Source organism: Salmo salar, chromosome 12, assembly GCF_965601325.2.
Source record: "Salmo salar chromosome 12, fSalSal1, whole genome shotgun sequence".
In the NCBI taxonomy this organism is placed as follows: Eukaryota; Metazoa; Chordata; class Actinopteri; order Salmoniformes; family Salmonidae; genus Salmo; species Salmo salar.
Genome location: NC_138302.1, coordinates 99,897,939 through 99,913,771, shown reverse-complemented (window position 1 = coordinate 99,913,771; position 15,833 = coordinate 99,897,939). Strand labels below are relative to the sequence as shown.

Sequence of the window (15,833 nt, the reverse complement as noted above, 5' to 3'; positions counted from 1 at the left end):
TGTGTGTGTGTGTGTGTGTGTGTGTGTGTGTGTGTGTGTGTGTGTGTGTGTGTGTGTGTGTGTGTGTGTGTGTGTGCGTGCGTGCGCGTGCGTGTGCGTGTGTCCTGGTTTTACTATACTTGTAAGAACCAGTCCAACAACAATGGTAAACCAAGGATAATTCAGAGAAGTGAAGACATTTGGCTGGTCCTCACTTCTAAAAAGGCTATTTTAAATTCAGGGGGTTAGGTTTAGAATTAGGGTTAGGGTTGGGGTAAGAGATAGGGGTTAGGTTTAGAGATAGGGGTTAGGTTTAGAGATAGGGTTAGAGAACGGGGTTAGGTTTAGGGTTGGGTTAGGTTTAGAGATAGGGGTTAGGTTTAGAGATAGGGTTAGGTTTAGAGATAGGGGTTAGGTTTAGAGATAGGGTTAGAGAACGGGGTTAGGTTTAGGGATAGGGGTTAGGTTTAGAGATAGAGATAGGGTTTAGGTTTAGAGATAGGGGTTAGGGGTTAGGTTTAGAGATAGAGATAGGGGTTAGGTTTAGAGATAGGGGTTAGGGGTTAGGTTTAGAGATAGAGATAGGGGTTAGGTTTAGAGATAGGGTTAGAGAACGGGGTTAGGTTTAGAGATAGGGATAGGGGTTAGGTTTAGAGATAGGGTTAGGTTTAGAGATAGGGATAGGGGTTAGGTTTAGAGATAGGGTTAGGTTTAGAGATAGGGTTAGAGAACGGGGTTAGGTTTAGGGATAGGGGTTAGGTTTAGAGATAGGGGTTAGGTTTAGAGATAGGGGTTAGGTTTAGAGATAGGGGTTAGGGGTTAGGTTAAGAGACAGGGGTTAGGTTTAGAGACAGGGGTTAGGTTTAGAGACCGGGTTAGGTTTAGAGATAGGGGTTAGGTTTAGATATAGGGTTTAGGTTTAGAGATAGGGGTTAGGTTTAGAGATAGGGTTTAGGTTTAGAGATAGGGGTTAGGTTTAGGGCTAAGGGGTTAGGTTTAGAGATAGGGGTTAGGTTTAGAGATAGGGTTTAGGTTTAGAGATAGGGGTTAGGTTTAGGGTTAAGGGGTTAGGTTTAGAGATAGGGGTTAGGTTTAGGGATAGGGGTTAGGTTTAGAGATAGGGTTTAGGTTTAGAGATAGGGTTTAGGTTTAGAGATAGGGTTTAGGTTTAGAGACAGGGTTTAGGTTTAGAGATAGGGTTCGAGATGGGGGTTAGGTTTAGAGATAGGGGTTAGGTTTAGAGATAGGGTTCGAGATGGGGGTTAGGTTTAGAGATAGGGGTTAGGTTTAGAGATAGGGGTTAGGTTTAGAGATAGGGGTTAGGTTTAGAGATAGGAGTTAGGTTTAGGGTTAAGGGGTTAGGTTTAGAGATAGGGGTTAGGTTTAGAGATAAGGTTCGAGATGGGGGTTAGGTTTAGAGATAGGGGTTAGGTTTAGAGATAGGGGTTAGGTTTAGAGATAGGGGTTAGGTTTAGAGATAGGGGTTAGGTTTAGAGATAGGGTTTGAGATAGGGGTTAGGTTTAGAGATAGGGGTTAGGTTTAGAGATATGGGTTAGGTTTAGAGATAGGGTTCGAGATAGGGGTTAGGTTTAGAGATAGGGGTTAGGTTTAGGGTTAAGGTAAAAAGTTCTCACAAGTATAGTAATACAAAGCTGTGTGTGTTTGCGTGGCTCTTGCTCGATGTAGAAAAAATGCCAGTCTCTTGATCAACTCAGTATTGGTAATGGTATGAGGTAAAATGCTAACACATCTAATCTCTTTATTTTGAAGCCAAAAAGGAGGAGGCAGGCAAGACAGTCATGTTCACAGTCAGACAGAGATCACGTATGCTCTCCGTCTACGGTAAGTTACTATGGATAAAAACGGGCATATCTTCTTTTGCTTCCGTGTCTGTCTGGTGCGACTAGCTGCATTAGTGGGTCTCTCTCTCTCTCTCCCCCCTCTCTCTCTCCCGCCCCCTCTCTCTCGCTCCCTCTCTCTCGCTCTGTCCTTATTTCCCTCTCAAATCTCTCTGAAAGGAATTGAGAAAACAAGGATGCAGGTAACAAGGACTTGACGGATAGTCATGTTTTCAGACACAGCCCTGGTGTTTTCATCTATAGCTTTATCTGGGTCAGCAAAGGAGGGGCTCAGTTAGGGAGGGGCTCAGTCGGGGAGGGGCTCAGTCGGGGAGGGGCTCAGTCGGGGAGGGGCTCAGTCAGGGAGGGGCTCAGCTAGGGAGGGGCTCAGTCAGGGAGGGGCTCAGCTAGGGAGGGGCTCAGTCAGGGAGGGGCTCAGCTAGGGAGGGGCTCAGTCAGGGAGGGGCTCAGCTAGGGAGGGGCTCAGCTGGGGAGGGGCTCAGTCAGGGAGGGGCTCAGTCAGGGAGGGGCTCAGCTAGGGAGGGGCTCAGCTGGGGAGGGGCTCAGTCGGGGAGGGGCTCAGTCGGGGAGGGGCTCAGTCGGGGAGGGGCTCAGTCAGGGAGGGGCTCAGCTAGGGAGGGGCTCAGTCAGGGAGGGGCTCAGCTAGGGAGGGGCTCAGTCAGGGAGGGGCTCAGCTAGGGAGGGGCTCAGTCAGGGAGGGGCTCAGCTAGGGAGGGGCTCAGTCAGGGAGGGGCTCAGCTAGGGAGGGGCTCAGCTAGGGAGGGGCTCAGTCAGGGAGGGGCTCAGCTAGGGAGGGGCTCAGCTGGGGAGGGGCTCAGTCAGGGAGGGGCTCAGTCAGGGAGGGGCTCAGTCAGGGAGGGGTAGTGAGTGTTTGTGTGAGAGTGTGAACGTTTGCTAGTGTGTATGTGCTCTCCCTTCCGTACGTTCCATTGATTTTTCCTCTGTAATGGATTTCATTGGAGCGCTCCTCATGATTCCACATTAATAATTTACAATCTCTTCTTTCCATTTCCTGCCTGCATGGCTCTTAAAAGCCTGGACGGTGCTCGGTTGCTTACCGTCAGTGCTGAGCCTGCCTGCCTGGTCGATTCCAGCTGCATCATCAGCTACTAGTAACTACAGTGACAGATAGATAGTGATAAAGAGATTGTGATAGAGTGAGAGAGAGATAGAGCGATAGAGAGTGATAGAGACAGAGTGATAGAGACAGAGTGATAGAGAGAGTGATAGAGAGAGTGAGAGACAGAGTGAGAGAGTGATAGAGACAGAGAGAGATAGAGACAGAGAGAGAGAGTGAGAGAGAGAGAGAGACAGAGTGAGAGAGAGTGAGAGAGACAGAGTGAGAGAGAGTGAGAGAGACAGAGTGAGAGAGAGAGAGTGATAGAGAGTGATAGAGAGAGTGAGAGACAGAGTGATAGAGACAGAGTGAGGGACAGAGTGATAGAGACAGAGAGAGTGAGAGACAGAGTGAGAGAGAGTGAGAGAGAGAGTGAGAGGGACAGAGTGATAGAGAGTGATAGAGAGAGTGAGAGAGAGTGAGACAGAGAGAGACAGAGTGATAGAGAGTGATAGAGAGAGTGAGAGACAGAGTGATAGAGACAGAGTGATAGAGACAGAAATGCATTTGTGGAGACCACATTCACGGTAAGCGCTGCATACTGTATGTCGGCTCAATCTGAAAGGATTTTTAGCATTGTCCAAATTCTGGATCGGATTGAATACCGGCCTAAAATGTTTACACAGCCGTTGTGTGTTGTCTCCAAAAATATCTATGTAATCAGGGCCACAGTCACAGTAAAGTCTGGTAATTGCGACAACGTAACCCTCTCCTTTCTTCCGAAGTGTGCACTTGTTCACTTCCCTTCATGGATTTCAAATACAATGATTGGTATATGGAAAGTCCCACATGCCTACTCCACTCCAATGATTTTACATTTGTAGAGAGTAGTGAACAAGTGCACACTTCCAAGGAGAGATTACTGGGACGCACCCACATCATATAGGCCCACATTCTCATTACACAATCCCTCTAAAGCCTTGTTTATACTTGGTTCTATACTGTCATTACTCAAACCCTCTAAAGCCTTGTTTATACCTGGTTCTATACTGTCATTACACAATCCCTCTAAAGCCTTGTTTATACCTGGTTCTATACTGTCATTACACAATCCCTCTAAAGCCTTGATTATACCTGGTTCTATACTGTCATTACATGATCCCTCTAAAGCCTTGTTTATACCTGGTTCTATATTGTCATTACATGATCCCTCTAAAGCCTTGTTTATACCTGGTTCTAATACTGTCATTACTCAATCCCTCTAAAGCCTTGTTTATACCTGGTTCTATACTGTCATTACATGATCCCTCTAAAGCCTTGTTTATACCTGGTTCTATACTGTCATTACTCAATCCCTATAAAGCCTTGTTTATACCTGGTTCTATACTGTCATTACATCGATCCCTCTAAAGCCTTGTTTATACCTGGTTCTATACTGTCATTACTCAATCCCTCTAAAGCCTTGTTTATACCTGGTTCTATACTGTCATTACATGATCCCTCTAAAGCCTTGTTTATACCTGGTTCTATACTGTCATTACATGATCCCTCTAAAGCCTTGTTTATACCTGGTTCTATACTGTCATTACTCAATCCCTCTAAAGCCTTGTTTATACCTGGTTCTATACTGTCATTACATCGACCCCTCTAAAGCCTTGTTTATACCTGGTTCTATACTGTCATTACTCAATCCCTCTAAAGCCTTGTTTATACCTGGTTCTATACTGTCATTACATGATCCCTCTAAAGCCTTGTTTATACCTGGTTCTATACTGTCATTACTCAATCCCTCTAAAGCCTTGTTTATACCTGGTTCTATACTGTCATTACTCAATCCCTCTAAAGCCTTGTTTATACCTGGTTCTATACTGTCATTACTCAATCCCTCTAAAGCCTTGTTTATACCTGGTTCTATACTGTCATTACTCAATCCCTCTAAAGCCTTGTTTATACATGTAGTCTTTGTCCTGATCTTGTCCACATTCTGATTGTGCCCACATTGTCCGACAAGTGTAGACAATTAAAAGGCGCATTGTGATCTGATTGTGATCAGATCTTATAAGTGTAAACAGACAAAGTCAGGACAAAGGATGCATGTTAACGGCAGGTATAAACAGGGCTATTGAGTAGGTTCCACACATCAAAACAACAAGGCAATTATAAAGCAACATTGCATCAAACTGTAGGTACAATAACACTGGGATTTAAGTCACAGTAACGGCGGTCTCTATACTGGAATTAGTTAAATACTTTATAAAGACAATATCTTGGGGTGGCAGGTAGCCTAGTGGTTAGAGTGTTGGGCCAGTAACTGAAAGGTTGCTAGATCGAATCCCCGACCTGACAAGGTAAAAATCTGTTGTTCTGCCCCTGATCAAGGCAGTTAACCCGCTGTTCCCCGGTAGGCCGTCATTGTAAAGAAGAATTTGTTCTTAACTGACTTGCCAAGTTAAATAAAGGTAAAATGATATCTAAAACTGCATTGGGAAGGGCTTTTACGTCCACATTTCACTGTAAGGTCTATTCTGTTGTATTCATCGTATGTGACTAATTTGAAATGATTATGTTTATATAATTATTATGTTAAATGTAGCAAACCAAGTTTTAAAATTCATCAGAAATAAAATCCCAGAGTGTATGACACTTTATTCTCCAGTGGGGAATCAATTGGCACCCTGGGTAACATTACCCAATGTTCAATTTCCTGGGTAACACTGCCACCTAGTGTCATAAACAGACTTGTGAAAAAGACAAGAGGTCCACGGTTTCCCGCTCAGACTACTTGCACTCTAGTTACATTAGAAAAGATGGGAGGACATAAAACTAGATTTGTTCCTTTGAGATTAACGCACAAACACACTCTATTTTTTACTGTTAGGCCTTTACAACAATTAGACATGAATTATCCCATCAAGTGCAAATAAATAAAAAAATACATACAAAAATATATTTTTAAAACAAGAGCAATAAAACGTTTAATTTCATTTTCATACGGCATACATGTTGAAACAGAGAAAACACAATGGGACTGGCATGTTGAGTAAGTTAACACATCTGACTGATGTAGTTACCGGTATATACACTCCTCACTGTGATGTGATTGGTTAGTATCACACATGACAGAATAATAAACAAACCATACTTCTCATTCTCTATTGGTGGTTTAAAGTAACTTCACACGGCAGTAGATTCTAACACCAGTTTAAAGTAACTTCACACGGCAGTAGATTCTAACACCAGTTTAAAGTAACTTCACACGGGCAGTAGATTCTAACACCAGTTTAAAGTAACTTCACACGGCAGTAGATTCTAACACCAGTTTAAAGTAACTTCACACGGCAGTAGATTCTAACACCAGTTTAAAGTAACTTCACACGGCAGTAGATTCTAACACCAGTTTCACGTCAAGTAGTGACAAAGGATGCATCCTAAAAATAGCACCCTATCCTCTACACAGTACACTACTTCTGACCAGGGCTCTACCCAAAACAAGTAGTGCACTATATAGGGAATAGGGTTCTATAGGGCTCTGGTCTAAAGTAGTGCACTATATAGGGAATAGGGTTCTATAGGGCTCTGGTCTAAAGTAGTGCACTATGTAGGGAATAGGGTTCCATAGGGCTGTGGTCTAAAGTAGTGCACTATGTAGGGAATAGGGTGCCATAGGGCTGTGGTCTAAAGTAGTGCACTATGTAGGGAATAGGGTGCCATAGGGCTGTGGTCTAAAGTAGTGCACTATGTAGGGAATAGGGTGCCATAGGGCTGTGGTCTAAAGTAGTGCACTATGTAGGGAATAGGGTGCCATAGGGCTGTGGTCTAAAGTAGTGCACTATGTAGGGAATAGGGTGCCATAGGGCTGTGGTCTAAAGTAGTGCACTATGTAAGGAATAGGGTGCCATTTGGGACGCAGAGACAATTTCCCTTAAAACCATTCGACTTCCTGTTCCATTATTTCAGGTGATGGTTCTCTTTCTTCAAATCTATATTAAAATGACCATAATGATCATTTAAAACAGACAGGCTTTGCAATGGTGTTTTCTCTAAAGATCACAGTAATATAAAATACCAGTGAGTCAAAATGTTTGGAAAAACAAAAAACATTCAATGCACATCGACTGGTAAAATCAAATTCAAAAATAAATGTGTATTTTTAGTGTCGCGACACTTTCTGCTCAAAGAAACTCCTGGGAGACACAATAAATTGTAATAATAATAATAATAATAATAAATTGTAATAATAATATCCTGACTTCAACAAAGACCAGGGGGTGGGTTTCATTTGCATTGTATGTTTGTGATAAAAAAAAAAACGAATTACTGAAATAATTGTAGAGGTAGATTCAATCTATTCTGCCTTACAGCAAATCAGACTAAAGAGTTCAAAATCATATGCAAATAGGCTACAGGCTCACTCAGTACATTGTAAGGTGGATAGTGTATTAAACGTTTTTTTTAAATGGCTAAACATACCAGTCATGAACGTCACAATATCACATTAGGATCAAAGACAGAACTATTAAGAAATACTATCTGTGAGCTGAAACAGTATTTAAAAACAACAACGGTTTCAAATCAACTCGTAGACGACAGTGGAAGTTGAACACCAGCCGCAGGGTAGAATCTGGAGAAAACAACCTTCTGCATGCAACAGCCAATTAGAGCACACCATTCTCAACAACAAGACAAACATGGAACTTCAGGAATGGTTCAATTAAAAACAAAGAAAAATAACAAATAACATGCAAACAATCATCATATGAATTATACTACTGCTGTGGAAGTAGCCTGTAGATATACTGCACTGGTCAATTCCATTCAAAATATATACAACAGTTTGTATGAACAACAATCCCACACTCACTAGTATTTTATTTGTTTAACCAGGTAGGTTAGTTGAGAACAAGTTCTCATTTACAACTGCGACCTGGTCAAGATAAAGCAAAGCAATTCGACACAATACAACACAGAGTTACACATGGAATAAACTAACATACAGTCAATAATACAGTAGAACAAAAGAAAACAAAAAGTCTATATACAGTGAGTGCAAATGAGGTAAGTTAAGGCAATAAATAGGCCATGGTGTTTCTGTTACACTGGTAGTGTTTCACTAATGCACGAGACTACATACAAATCATGTCTGTCCGACTATTCGGCCCGACCTCCTAAAGTCTGTCTCAAGAGTCACATGTTCCCATGCTTGGAGAGAGACATGTTCCCATGCTTGGAGAGAGACATGTTCCCATGCTTGGAGAGAGACATGTTCCCATGCTTGGAGAGAGACATGTTCCCATGCTTGGAGAGAGACATGTTCCCATGCTTGGAGAGAGACATGTTCCCATGCTTGGAGAGAGACATGTTCCCATGCTTGGAGAGAGACATGTTCCCATGCTTGGAGAGAGACATGTTCCCATGCTTGGAGAGACACATGTTCCCATGCTTGGAGAGACACATGTTCCCATGCTTGGAGAGAGACATGTTCCCATGCTTGGAGAGAGACATGTTCCCATGCTTGGAGAGACACATGTTCCCATGTTTGGAGAGAGACATGTTCCCATGCTTGGAGAGAGCATGTTCCCATGCTTGGAGAGAGACATGTTCCCATGCTTGGAGAGAGACATGTTCCCATGCTTGGAGAGAGACATGTTCCCATGCTTGGAGAGAGACATGTTCCCATGCTTGGAGAGAGACATGTTCCCATGCTTGGAGAGAGACATGTTCCCATGCTTGGAGAGAGACATGTTCCCATGCTTGGAGAGAGACATGTTCCCATGCTTGGAGAGAGACATGTTCCCATGCTTGGAGAGAGACATGTTCCCATGCTTGGAGAGAGACATGTTCCCATGCTTGGAGAGAGACATGTTCCCATGCTTGGAGAGACGCCCAGCGGAGGGCTGTTCCCATGCTTGGAGAGACACATGTTCCCATGCTTGGAGAGACACATGTTCCCATGCTTGGAGAGAGACATGTTCCCATGCTTGGAGATAGACATGTTCCCATGTTTGGAGAGAGACATGTTCCCATGCTTGGAGAGAGACATGTTCCCATGCTTGGAGAGAGACATGTTCCCATGCTTGGAGAGAGACATGTTCCCATGCTTGGAGAGAGACATGTTCCCATGCTTGGAGAGAGACATGTTCCCATGCTTGGAGAGAGACATGTTCCCATGCTTGGAGAGAGACATGTTCCCATGCTTGGAGAGACATGTTCCCATGCTTGGAGAGGACATGTTCCCATGCTTGGAGAGAGACATGTTCCCATGCTTGGAGAGACAGCTCTGTCTCCGTTTGTACATTGAAGTAGCGACACTGACAGACAGCTAGGCATTCATGTCCTCTAGGGTGGCTTCAGTGTGTGGCCCCCTATACAGACACACTAGGGTGGCTTCAGTGTGTGGCCCCCTATACAGACACACTAGGGTGGCTTCAGTGTGTGGCCCCCTATACAGACACACTAGGGTGGCTTCAGTGTGTGGCCCCCTATACAGACACACTAGGGTGGCTTCAGTGTGTGGCCCCCTATACAGACACACTAGGGTGGCTTCAGTGTGTGGCCCCCTATACAGACACACTAGGGTGGCTTCAGTGTGTGGCCCCCTATACAGACACACTAGGGGCTTCAGTGTGTGGCCCCCTATACAGACACACTAGGGTGGCTTCAGTGTGTGGCCCCCTATACAGACACAGACAGTCTGGAAGGGGGCCAAGCCCACCATGTGGTGGGGGGGGGGGGGGGTAACCCCCCCAACAGAGGGATCAGAAGTGTCATAGAAGATCATAGCCACTCAGTCCCTATAACACCACCATAGAGAATGATAGCCACCAACACCCCCATAGAGACTGATAGCCACCAACACCCCCATAGAGACTGATAGCCACCAACACCCCCATAGAGACTGATAGCCACCAACACCCCCATAGAGACTGATAGCCACCAACACCCCCATAGAGACTGATAGCCACCAACACCACCATAGAGACTGATAGCCACCAACACCACCATAGAGACTGATAGCCACCAACACCCCCATAGAGACTGATAGCCACCAACACCACCATAGAGACTGATAGCCACCAACACCCCCATAGAGACTGATAGCCACCAACACCCCCATAGAGACTGATAGCCACCAACACCCCCATAGAGACTGATAGCCACCAACACCACCATAGAGACTGATAGCCACCAACACCCCCATAGAGACTGATAGCCACCAACACCACCATAGAGACTGATAGCCACCAACACCCCCATAGAGACTGATATCCACCAACACCACCATAGAGACTGATAGCCACCAACACCCCCATAGAGACTGATAGCCACCAACACCCCCATAGAGACTGATAGCCACCAACACCACCATAGAGACTGATAGCCACCAACACCCCCATAGAGACTGATATCCACCAACACCCCCATAGAGACTGATAGCCACCACACCCCCATAGAGACTGATAGCCACCAACACCCCCATAGAGACTGATAGCCACCAACACCACCATAGACTGATAGCCACCAACACCACCATAGAGACTGATAGCCACCAACACCACCATAGAGACTGATAGCCACCAACACCCCCATAGAGACTGATAGCCACCAACACCCCCATAGAGACTGATAGCCACCAACACCCCCATAGAGACTGATAGCCACCAACACCCCCATAGAGACTGATAGCCACCAACACCCCCATAGAGACTGATAGCCACCAACACCACCATAGAGACTGATAGCCACCAACACCACCATAGAGACTGATAGCCACCAACACCCCCATAGAGACTGATAGCCACCAACACCACCATAGAGACTGATAGCCACCAACACCACCATAGAGACTGATAGCCACCAACACCCCCATAGAGACTGATAGCCACCAACACCCCCATAGAGACTGATAGCCACCAACACCACCATAGAGACTGATAGCCACCAACACCCCCATAGAGACTGATAGCCACCAACACCCCCATAGAGACTGATAGCCACCAACACCACCATAGAGACTGATAGCCACCAACACCCCCATAGAGACTGATAGCCACCAACACCCCCATAGAGACTGATAGCCACCAACACCCCCATAGAGACTGATAGCCACCAACACCACCATAGAGACTGATAGCCACCAACACCACCATAGAGACTGATAGCCACCAACACCACCATAGAGACTGATAGCCACCAACACCACTTGTGTTTTAGTTACATATTGGGATATTATCTGACGACATACCGTATCATTTTGACAATATCTCAATATTATTTAAGTGCTCGTTGGCTGTACCTGCACAAACAACTCCAGTATTTTTCCTTCATAACTTGTTCTCCATCTTCTTTTTAAATTGGGAGTCAATTTGTTTTTAGCACTTTGATTTCCATGACTGATCAAAACTCATTTTCTCCTGGCTCTCTCTCTTTCTCTCTCTCGTCCCTCTGCAGCAGACATACGGTGAGCAATATGTTTGGAACATCGAATCGCAATGAAATCACAGTTATCGAATCACAATACAAATAGAATCGTGAGAATCACAATACATATCGGCATCTAAGTATGGTGAGGTCCCTGGTAATCCCCAGCCCTACGGACAGCTGTCTGTTGTTAACGTGGGTGGAATAACATTGACAGCCAACACCATAAACGTCTTCTGTCTTAAGTTAGTCAGGCAGAGTCATTTACAATAACAACCACGAGGTGTTCTTCATCCAGATTCCCCAAAGTCCTGTGAGCACTCTGGAGGAACTGCTGGGAGAAATCACATGGGGGGAAAGCATACAGCATGCCTCCCTTTCCCCCCTCTTTAGCCCCACCTACAGGTAGACTGATCACTCCTGCAGCCTCCTTGTTCCTCAGGTAGGTAACCAGGTGACGGAGGAGTCTGATCTGTAGGCCTGGTTCAGGTGGAGGGGCCTCGCGGTCGACGGGGCCCTGGAGGGCCAGGAGAACAGCGTAACCCTCGGAGCCACCATGTTTGATCCTCCGGGTGACCTCGTTCAGCCTGGTCTGATCCATCCTCAGTCGCTGGGCGATCTTCAGCTGGGTCAGTTTCCCCTTGGCCTGGTGGTCCTTCATGACAGAGTGGAAGAACCCGGAACCTCCCTCTAGCAGGTGCATGTTAGTGGGGAAGCAGGAGTTCTTCAGGGTGAAGTGGCCGTGCCAGGCTTTGGTGAGGGTGGTAGCACACTCCGACAACGTGCTGGGTGTTCTGGGGTTTTTACTAAGCGTGTCGGAGGTGTGGTGTGTGTCGCTCGCCCGGTGGTTCCGGTCACGGTCCTTCTCTCTGTCCCCGCCAGTCTTCTTGTGGCGGTCCCGGCTGGAGGATGGCTCGTGGCCGTCCTGGCCGACCCGGTCCTCGTTGGAGTGGCGGCTGCTGTCAGGGCTCTGTCCCCTGGGCTCAGTGGTAGAATCTGGGGCCCGGACCCTGGCTCTGTCTGGGCTGTCCTCTGGAGAAGCTGGCCCTGCTCCTCCTCTCTCCTTCTCCTGAGAGGGTCCGTCAAGGGAGAGGGACCTGCGTCTGCGTCTCTCCACCACAGCCCGCTCTGCGTCCCTCTCCTTCAGCCAGCGCTCTCTGCTTCGGCTCCGGGCTGCCCGGGGTCCTCGGCTACCACGAGACCCCCCAAATGCTTCACTCCCCCTGCGCTCCAGACTATTTGTTGGAGAGGTGAACTCTCTGTCCCCCCTGTCCAGCATAGCTCTCTCTCTCTCCCGCTGGGTGAACAGAGCGTGGGAGGGAGGCGAGCGGTCCCGGGCGCGTAGCTCTCTCTCCAGGCTACGGTCGCGATGCCTCAGCAGGTCCAGGTGGGCAGGCAGGGGCACAGGGGGCTGGTATCCTGTTGGGTAGCTACGAGGCAGGGGCTCCTCAGCCTTGGCAAAGTCTACCCTCAGCCTCCTCTCTGGGCCTCCCAGAGGGAACCCTCTCATCTGAGTGCATGCAGCCTGGGAGGCATCTAGGCTCTCATACTGAATGTAGGCAAAACTATCCCCTTTCACATAGTGTATGTTCCGGATGCTTCCAAAACGGTCAAACTCTCTGGCCAGGGCTGCCAGGGAATTACTGGGTCCCAGCCCGCCTACCCAGAGTCTGGTGGTAGGGTTGGCCTTACCGTAGCCTATTTTCACTGGGTTCCCGCCAATCACGCGCCCCTGCATGGTTATCTTAGCCCTGTGAGCCATGTCTAAGTTCTGGAACTTGAGGAAAGCGTAGGCTCCCCCCTGACCGCGCGCCGGTCGTTTAATCACAACTTCCTCGATGACGCCGTACTTATCGAAGCCTCTCCTCAGCTCGCCCTCGGTGACGTTGTGATCCAGGTTGCCGATGAACAGGTTCCTGCACGCCCTCGCATCATCCTCAGGTTTTATGTCATCGTGCTCAAGTACAGGCAGCCCGTATGGCCGTCCCCTCTCGTCTAACATCCCGTAGTAATCTAAGATCCTCTCCCTCTCTCTGCTCAGTCCCAGTCCCTCTAAATGGTAATGTCTTGGTCGGATATCTCTGATACTACTAACTCCAGCGCAGGGGGACAGGGACCTCTGTCTATAAGAGGGATATGGGGCGTTATGGATGGGGACATAGCCCATATCCGGTGGCGTGCAGCTGCGCCGCCGGACGTACATGGGCTCTACTTTGAGTGGACGGTCATACAGTACTAACCTGGTTTTGGCATGCCTGGCCTCTTTAGCGTCCTCCGGGTGCCTGAAATTGACGTAGGCGACTCGGCCTAGTTCTGGGGTGTGGGATAGTTTCACACTAACGTCCCCAAACTTTTTAAACTCGTGAAACAGTCCGTCTTCAACGTGTTCGTCAGAAAGCACCGAGCCAATATTACTAATGAGCAACGATTTATATTCCAGAGTCCCCCCCGCTCCCCCCCGGAGGCCCAGTAGTTCGGCTGCCGCTTTGCCTTTAGGCAGGACGGCTGTAGTCCGGAGAGGGGGTCGGCCGATGAGACCGAGGTCGTGGTGTTGTTGTCGGTGGTGAAGTGGATCTCCGGTGCCTCCACGTTCCTCCCGGAGCCGTGTCTTCTCTCGTTCCCTGCTCCTACTCCGAGCATGTTGCCTCCCGCTTTCAGCGAGCAGTAAAGCAAGTGGTGGGGGCGGCAGGTCCTCTCTCCGTACCCCGTCCCGGTCCCGCTCTCTTTCCCGTATTCGTTTCACTAAAGTCCTACTGGGACTGGAGTCCCTTCCGGCCTGTCGCTTCATTTTTAAACGATGCCCAAACTTTTTCGCTAACTAGCTAGCCAGTCTTTCAGTCAGTGTCTGCAGGGGAAAAAAATCCGATCTGGAAGCAAATTCCTCACTTTTGGGGGGAACGTTAGTAACTTGTAACTAATGTTGGCGACGTTAAGACTTTGCATGTATTCCGAAATAAAAAAATAAAGGATAAACGCGTTTAAAAACATATTAGAATCAGTGAACCTGTGTCAACTCCGCCATCTTGGACAAAAGGAACGTACACGTTCCGCCAATGGGAGGGGTTTGAGGCGACGTAGCCGCAGGGCTAGCGACGTCATGTCACACGCAGATATTGCTAAGCCAATCAGATCAGGAAATGAGATAAGGAAATTAGATAAGGAAACTAGAAAAGGAAAATGAGATCAGGAAATGAGATCAGGAAATGAGATCAGGAAATGAGATCAGGAAACTGAGAAAAGGAAACTAGAAAAGGAAACGAGATCAGGAAATGAGATCAGGAAACTAGATCAGGAAACTAGATCAGGAAATTAGAAAAGGAAATTAGAAAAGGAAATGAGATCAGGAAACTAGATCAGGAAACGAGATCAGGAAACTAGATCAGGAAACTAGATCAGGAAACGAGATCAGGAAACTAGATCAGGAAACTAGATCAGGAAATTAGATCAGGAAACGAGATCAGGAAACGAGATCAGGAAATGAGATCAGGAAACTAGATCAGGAAACGAGATCAGGAAACGAGATCAGGAAATGAGATCAGGAAACTAGATCAGGAAACTAGATCAGGAAATTAGAAAAGGAAACGAGATCAGGAACTTGTATAATATGTGCTATGGAAATGAGAAATAACAAATGTTGAATAGAAAATGTTTCACATGCATTTTGAATTATACTGAACTAAAATATAACTTCAACATGCAACAATTTCATTGATTTTACTGAATTACAGTTCATATGAGGAAATCAGTCGATTGAAATAAATTCATTAGGCCCTAATCTATGGATTTCACATTTCTGGGAATACAGATATGCATCTGTTGGTCAAAGATACCTTAAAAAAATGTTTAAAAAAAATTGGCCTGCACAATCTCAAGGTATTATTTTTGTGCATTCAAATTGCCATCAATAAAATGCAATTGTGTTCGTTGTCCGTAGGTTATGCCTGTTCATACCATAACCCCACCATGGGGCACTCTGCTCACAACACTGACATTAGCAAACCGCTCACCCACACAACACCAGACGTGGTCAGTGGTTGTGAGGCCAGTTGGACAGACTGCCAAATTCTCTAAAAACGGAGGCGGCTTATGATAAGAGAAATGAACATTGAATTCTGGTAACAGCTCTGGTGGACATTTCTGCAGTCAGCATGGCAAATTGCACGCTCCCTCAAAACTTGAGACATCTGTGGCATTGTATTGTGTGACAAAACTGCACATTTGGAGAAGCCTTTTATTGTCCCCGGCACAAGGTGCAACTGTGTAATGATCATGTTGTTTAAATCAGCTTCTTGATATGGCCACACCTGTCAGGTGGATGGATTATCTTGGCAAAGGAGAAAAGTTGACTAACAGGGATGTAAACAAATTTGTGCAGAAAACTTGAAAGAAATAAGCTTTTTGATGCGTATGGATAATTTCTGGGATCTTTTACTACATGTTGCAATTATGTTTTGTTCAGAATAAAACACTCAAGCCAAGTTAGATATTTATGACCACGTGTGATTATGCTACAAGCATT

The 15,833-nt window shown here is 46.5% G+C and overlaps 1 protein-coding gene across 1 annotated transcript; it reads right to left on the bottom strand.

Moving 5' to 3' along the window:
- Positions 1-8,807: 8,807 nt before the first annotated feature.
- On the bottom strand, positions 8,808-14,492 carry LOC106566210 (putative RNA-binding protein 15B). The gene has a single exon (XM_014134084.3). The coding sequence runs from the start codon at positions 14,100-14,102 to the stop codon at positions 11,565-11,567; it is 2,538 nt and encodes an 845-aa protein (XP_013989559.3). The 5' UTR covers positions 14,103-14,492; the 3' UTR covers positions 8,808-11,564.
- Positions 14,493-15,833: the final 1,341 nt, after the last annotated feature.

Excerpts from the sequence above, each read along its gene's own strand:
- LOC106566210 (XM_014134084.3), bottom strand. The coding sequence starts at position 14,102 with ATGAAGCGACAGGCCGGAAGGGACTCCAGTCCCAGTAGGACTTTAGTG.